Consider the following 6,336-nt stretch of genomic DNA (forward strand, 5'->3'; position numbering starts at 1 on the left):
TCTAAAGGAAAACAGATTTATTGCACCACGCTAACATCATGAGACTGACTAGATTGCTGACGAGGCTTGATTGGGTGCCACGTAGGACAAAACAATGATGTGGCAGCTTGCGTGGTGCTGATGTGGCGGTGTTGACTAGGAAAAAATGAAGAGGTATTTTACGATCTAATCGTGGCTGTTAGTTTTTGATCTAGCGGTGGATGAGCATTTACCTTGGCCCCAGCTTGGATCGGTGTCGACAGTGAGCTTCCACGGCAGCGCTCTTCGCCGGAGGAGCACATAACGGTGTTGCGCTACCCGGACTTCGATGACAAGCTGTGGAAGAGCACCCCCAGGCTATGGTGAGCTCATTGGGGATAGACATCGACACTGGGGCGGCTTGGAGCGGCTCAACGACAACTCAGGGCGGCGGATGATCATCGAAGAATGCGAGGAAGGCATTGCAGTGGTCAAAGAGCTCCGGTGAGTGGTGGAGGAGCATCCCCGTGTGTTGGCGAACCAGTTTCGATGGCATGTGGTCATCGGGGAGTGGCGGAGGGGCGTGGCGGCGGTGAGGGCTAAGCACAGGAGCTCCTAGGCGGTGCTCGACTGCCGAAGATGACGGTGGAGATAGCGCTTTGGCTTGGAGGGACGTCGAGATGGGGTGAGGGATCGATGAGAGGGCTCGGTCACAGGTTAAATAGAAGGGAGAGGAAGGTTGTGGAGAGGACGCAGGGTGGAGATCATGTGGCGGCGAACTTGACAGCGGTTGGGGAGAGGCAGGAGGAGGGGATGATAAGTGGGACCCATGTGGCAGAGAGATCAGAGATGATAGGTGGGGTCATGTGGCTGAGCGAAACGAGTTTTGGGGTCACTACCAAACGGCTAACCTTGCGAGGCGAGGCAAAGCGAGCCTTTGGCCAGTGACCAAACACGCCTAATGTTGCGTATCTGGTATCACCTTTGTTCTATAAATTCCTTGCTGGCCTCCAGTGGTACATTTAGTCCATAAACAACAGTTATAACAAAAGTACAAAGCAAATACAATGAAGAATTCTTCACATCTCTACATATTCGTCAAGCCACTTGCTGGGGAGGAAGAAAAAGGTCGAGGGAAGAGAATCTCAATCCAGAAATCAGCTACTTTGGTTCGATCTTGGATTGGAAGGAATACCCTCCGCTGTAGTCGAACGAGTCAGTGCTCATGTCCTTGTCCTTCTTTGGGAGAGGATCGTTGTAAGGATGGCAAGGAGCCCCCTTTGTGACGTTGAAATCGGTTGCGGATGTTGAGGCGGACGTCGAGGCACTGCTGAGCCCCTCGCTCTGCAGCATCATCTCGATCTCCTTGACGACTTCGCTCATCGACGGCCGGGCTGCAGCCACTTCGTCGACGCATTTGAGGGCCAGCTGAACAAACTTGCTGAACGCCGCGAGATGATCGGTGTTCATGATCCTGGCGTCTATCATGTCCTTGAGTCCGCAGAACTCGGTGTCGGAGACGTCGAACGCCCTCTTCACCTCGCGGACTATGTACTTGCCCTTCTCGATCGGCTGCTTCGCGATGATCAGTTCGAGCAGCACAACACCGAAGCTGTACACGTCGCTCTTCTCGGTCAGTTGCTGAGACATGTAATATTCAGGATCCAGATAGCCCTGCAGGTGAAAAAAAATACAAGGTCGGATCACTGGAAGAGTTGTTGGCAGCAACGGATGCAGTAATAGTCTCTGAAAGGCAGTCGATACCAGTGTTCCTTTGACTTGGATACTGACATGCCCCCTCTCGCTATCCGACACCAACTTGGAGAGGCCGAAGTCGGCAACCTTGGCCGTGAGATGCTCGTCCATGAGGATGTTGCTGGACTTGACGTCCCGGTGGATGATGGGCGGGTCGGCGAGCTCGTGGAGGTAGGCCAGCCCGCGCGCCGCTCCAAGCGCTAGCCGGAGCCGCTTTTTCCAGTCGAGATGCAGCCCGCTCTTCCCTGCAGTTTGGAACCCATCCAAACAGGTTCAGTGCCGGCAAGGCCACCGTGCACCGAGTGTTTAATCTGATGTCTCGGAACGGAAGATGTCGTCCTTACAGGAGAGGCTGTCGCGCAGCGTGCCACCGGACATGAACTCGTAGACGAGCATCTGCTCCCCCTGCTCGAAGCAGAAGCCGACGAGGCCGACGAGGTTCTTGTGGTGCACGCGCGAGAGCAGCTCGATCTCGGTCTTGAACTCGTGCCCGCCCTGCATGGACCCTTGCTGCGCCCTCTTGATGGCGATGAACTGCCCCGTCGGCAGCATTCCCCTGTAAACCTTGCCGTACCCTCCGAAGCCGAGCTCGTTTGCTTCGGCGAAGTTGTTGGTGCTTCTCTTGAGCTCCTCGTAGGAGAACCACCTCGCCCCTTTCAACCGCGGCGCACCTCCCCTCTCTTCGCTTCGAGCCCACGACGCTGCGGCAGATGATGACATCGGTGGTCTCTCAGCGTACAGATAGCATTGTGACATGAACATGGCAAAAGTTACGCTATTTCTCCTTGGAAGGACGACGTACCAAAAGGCCCGCCGAGCTCCTCCTTCGCCTTCTGCGCCCGCCGCCTCTGCAGGAACCCGTAGACGGCCGCTCCGGCGAGCGCAACGAACAGGACGCCGCAGCCCACCGCTATGCCAATGATCACGCCCTTGCTCTTTGACGACGACCCGTTCTCTGCAACCATCCGTCTCAATATCTCATCTCAAATAGAATTCACTCAACCATGCAAACAACATGCTCATGATCAGTTGATCTTGACCTGGGAATGGATACGGCGAGGCGATGAAGTAGTAGGGTCCGAACACCTTGGGCGGCTTGAAGGTCTGGTTACTGAGGTCGAAGCCGATGCGCATGACCTCGGAGCGGTTGAAGTATGCGCTGCTGCCGGAGGGGAAGAGCTTGACCTGCACCTGCATGTAGGAGTCGCTGTTGAAGAAGGGGTCTTGCAGGTAGACGGAGCCCGGCGTGAGGACCAGCTTGGTCCACAGCATGCTCTCCAGCGCCTGGAACGCGGTGTTGTTGGTCACGTCCCGGAAGAAGGGCGCGCGGAAGTACAGGACGCCCTGGTACGGGTACGCGCACGCGCAGCTCTGCGGGCTCAGGCTCTGCCCCGACGGGCACGACCCGGAGAAGCACTTCACCAGGCTCGTCGAGTACGGCGACGCCAACGGCCGCTGCGTCAGGTTGCAGTACGGCGTGTTCGGCAGGCGCTCGCACACCGGGTTCCCGGCCAGCCTGAACGGAATCCAAGTGGTCAGTTCACATAATTCAATAGCGTCTTCGTTGCCCGGGAGTGGCCACTCACGCAAGGGTGCCGTTGTAGCTGGCGGTCACCGTGAAGGAGGAGAACTCGTTGTCCTTCAAGCTCACGATGCTCAGCTCGCTGCTGATGCTCCTGCCCATGTCCAGTGTGCCGTTCAACGCGTTGTCGTCGAGGATCCTGCAAAAATAAACGTTGCAATCAAGGTTCTGGCACTTTGTCACCGCATCCATTGGATTTTGGTCTGATTCAGAAGGTTGGCGAATGAGCTTACACTTGCTGCAGCTGCGGGCTGCTGAACAGCCTTGTCGGCACCGATCCGTAGAGCCTTCCAGACTGTATGATCCTAGATGGACATCACAGAACCTTGTCAGGTTTCGGTTACATGAACATATGATGCGACTCTGCAAGGTTTGACAGATAAACTTACAGAGCCGAGAGCTGTGGCAACTTCCAAAACCATGGCGGGCTCGGGGAAGGATCAAAGGTATTGTTGCTCAGATCACTGTGGTCATGTGGTGGAATCAGACCGGAAGAATTTGAGATCAAGCTTGCTCAGTGATGAGTTTAAATTAGCAGAAGAAAACTTCATGGTGATGATTGCTTACACGTAATTGAGAAGAGACATTGCAGATAGATCTGGCAATGGCCCGGTGAGCTGGTTGTTTGCCAAGTTGCTGAAACATACCGATACTATTTTTAGCATGACTGTATCTTCTGATGCACATAAGTGCACTGGTGTCAGTATACACTATTGTGCAGTTCTTGAACAACTTACAGCTCATTTACATTGGTGAGATTATTCAGATTTGATGGAACTGGGCCAGAGAGGGAGTTTCTGTCCAGCCGGCTGTTCAAACAGCACACAAGGCATATAAATGTTTTAGTACATATTTGGTACTGAATCCAACAAGCAGGAAGTAATGCATAGGTTCAGCTGAAGCTTTTTTGTTTGTGCCGAATGGGACTTACACAACTTCAAGTGTACTAACAAGTCCAAGAGAGTCTGGGATACTCCCGGTCAATCTATTTCCATCGAAGAGCCTGAGCCAATTATCTTACAGTGTCAGTAATTTTAACGAATTTAAAAAAAAATCTAGAAACCGGAGTTTCAGTTGAGGAGCTCACAGATGGATCAGTGTCATCTCAGGGCTGAAGAGAGCATCAGGGATTGGACCAGACAATTGGTTCTTGTTGAAGTGACTGCAAAGAAACATTCAGAAGAACAAACCAGGGCGCTTTGGTTAGTGATACATTCCATTTCAGGTTGGTGATTGAGGAACGGCAGTAAACAAAATTATTGGACCTACAAGTGTTTGGTTTTGATAAGCTTGTTTAGACCCATTCCACCACTTGTCGAAATCGGCAAGGGACCGCTCAGTTGATTGTCGGCAATATCAAACCAATAGAGGCTGGAGAGATTTCCCAGTGAAGCTGGTATTTTACCAGAGAACTGGTTTGAGTTCAATGCCCTGCAAGTGCAACAGAGTTGATGTCAAACTTTGCCCGCAAACAGTGAACTACAGAAGCACAAAAGCACAATATCATCATCTGAGCTGACTCCTCAACCAATTAGCAATTCTTACATGTAGGACAACTTTGGCAAACTCCCTAGCTCATCCGGGATGGTGCCATGGAAACTGCAACCGGCCAAAATCCTGCAAAATAAGCAGTTCATATTAACATCTCAGAAGAGAAAATACAGAAACCAAGAAGAAAGGAAAGAACACAGAACGCGTCATAATTTACAAGGTGGTAAGCTGCTTCAAGTTTCCAATCGTCGGAGTGAGCACGCCGCCAAGTTCCTTATTGAATGAGAGATCCCTGCATAGAAACAATTTGGTCACGGTTCACTGTTTCAAGTTACAAGAACAGAAAGGTTAAGGAAAGGTTTAGCTTGACAGAGTTACGCTACATACAGGGATTGCAGGTCACTCAGTTGCCCTATGTCAGCAGCTAGAACTCCTTTGATGCCCATGGTGGACAATTTTCTGAAAGAGTTGAATAATGGCAAGTAGACTCAGTAGAAGGAGTGTGCAATGAAATCTAGTTCGACTTCTGGGGACACCTACATGGAGATCACTTTGCTGTTGCCGCATGTTACTCCTTCCCATGGCGAATCGCCGCAGGGGTCGTCGGACTGCCCCCAGGTCGGCGGCGCGTTATGCCACTGATCCATCAACGCCCGGAGAACAGTAGCTGCAAGCAACTCCATAGTCCATCTCATTTCTTACTTGGGGTAAATTTATCGGTTAAGAGAACTTGACAAACACAATCATGGAGACAACATTTCCTCCAGAACAGAGAGGAGCAAACTCGCTATGCATGAGAAAACAATATCTGAAAGCAAGCGAACACGGCCGAACGAGTCATGGCACTCACTGTCCTGGCTATCTGTCATGCCATGGCATGCTCGGGCACACGCCAAGAGCACCACGGCCACAGCAAGAGCCGCCGCTCCTCCCATCATCCTCTCACTGCACCCAAGTGCTGCCTCCATGCGCGGACCGCGGCTGAGGTCGCGGCCCGAGGTGCGGTTTTAGGTCGCCCGGACACAGCAAAAGCCCGGGAGCGCAGAACAACCACCGGCACCACAAGCGAATTCCATGATGCACCTCATGATGGGGCGTGCAACCAACGAAGCCAAAATGGCAAGACCGGAGGGGCCGGCCAAGGAGGTGGCAACGACTTGGCTTGAAAGCAAGCCAAGCTCCGATCGAGCAATAGGTAGCTAGCGAGCTAAGCACGCCCGGCCCAACCGGGTTCGTGTCGTCCTCCCCTCTCGCTGTCTGCAGAAGACACCACGCGGGAAGCAGTCATCAACACACATAACCCTTGTTCTACGGCAAGTCCTGAGGATACTGTGACAGTGCAGCACTGCCCTAGTGCTAGGCCGTGTAATGGTGCTTAGAAAAGTTTGTTTCGACGGGGCTTAAAGGTGATGATGGGGAGATTAGCGATGATGAGGGGTGTGATTCAAGGGATGTAAAGGGAGGCAATTAGGTGAGGATTTAAAAAATATTAGTGCCCACCATTGGCATGCTTCTGCAGGATCTTTTGCTCTGGGAAAATGCATGATCAG

General features: G+C 52.4%; 1 protein-coding gene across 1 annotated transcript; it reads right to left on the bottom strand.

Annotated features, from left to right (window-relative positions):
- Nucleotides 1-922: 922 nt before the first annotated feature.
- On the bottom strand, nucleotides 923-6,062 carry LOC133916177 (leucine-rich repeat receptor protein kinase HPCA1-like). Its single transcript, XM_062359733.1, has 18 exons — nucleotides 5,637-6,062; nucleotides 5,327-5,453; nucleotides 5,174-5,245; nucleotides 5,004-5,078; nucleotides 4,841-4,912; nucleotides 4,565-4,726; nucleotides 4,383-4,457; nucleotides 4,227-4,298; nucleotides 4,033-4,104; nucleotides 3,863-3,931; nucleotides 3,685-3,759; nucleotides 3,529-3,600; nucleotides 3,300-3,434; nucleotides 2,754-3,229; nucleotides 2,516-2,668; nucleotides 2,058-2,414; nucleotides 1,723-1,958; nucleotides 923-1,632 (listed from the first exon to the last, which is right to left on the bottom strand). Exons 1-18 carry the CDS (start codon nucleotides 5,752-5,754, stop codon nucleotides 1,120-1,122), a joined length of 2,931 nt encoding a protein of 976 aa, XP_062215717.1. The 5' UTR covers nucleotides 5,755-6,062; the 3' UTR covers nucleotides 923-1,119.
- Nucleotides 6,063-6,336: the final 274 nt, after the last annotated feature.

Source organism: Phragmites australis, chromosome 4, assembly GCF_958298935.1.
Source record: "Phragmites australis chromosome 4, lpPhrAust1.1, whole genome shotgun sequence".
Lineage (NCBI taxonomy): Eukaryota > Viridiplantae > Streptophyta > Magnoliopsida > Poales > Poaceae > Phragmites > Phragmites australis.

Excerpts from the sequence above, each read along its gene's own strand:
- LOC133916177 (XM_062359733.1), bottom strand. The coding sequence starts at position 5,754 with ATGGAGGCAGCACTTGGGTGCAGTGAGAGGATGATGGGAGGAGCGGCG. Across the intron at positions 5,454-5,636 it reads CATGACAGATAGCCAGGACA|CTACTGTTCTCCGGGCGTTG; the intron begins GTGAGTGCCATG and ends AGTTGCTTGCAG. Across the intron at positions 3,601-3,684 it reads TTGCCACAGCTCTCGGCTCT|GATCATACAGTCTGGAAGGC; the intron begins GTAAGTTTATCT and ends ATGTCCATCTAG.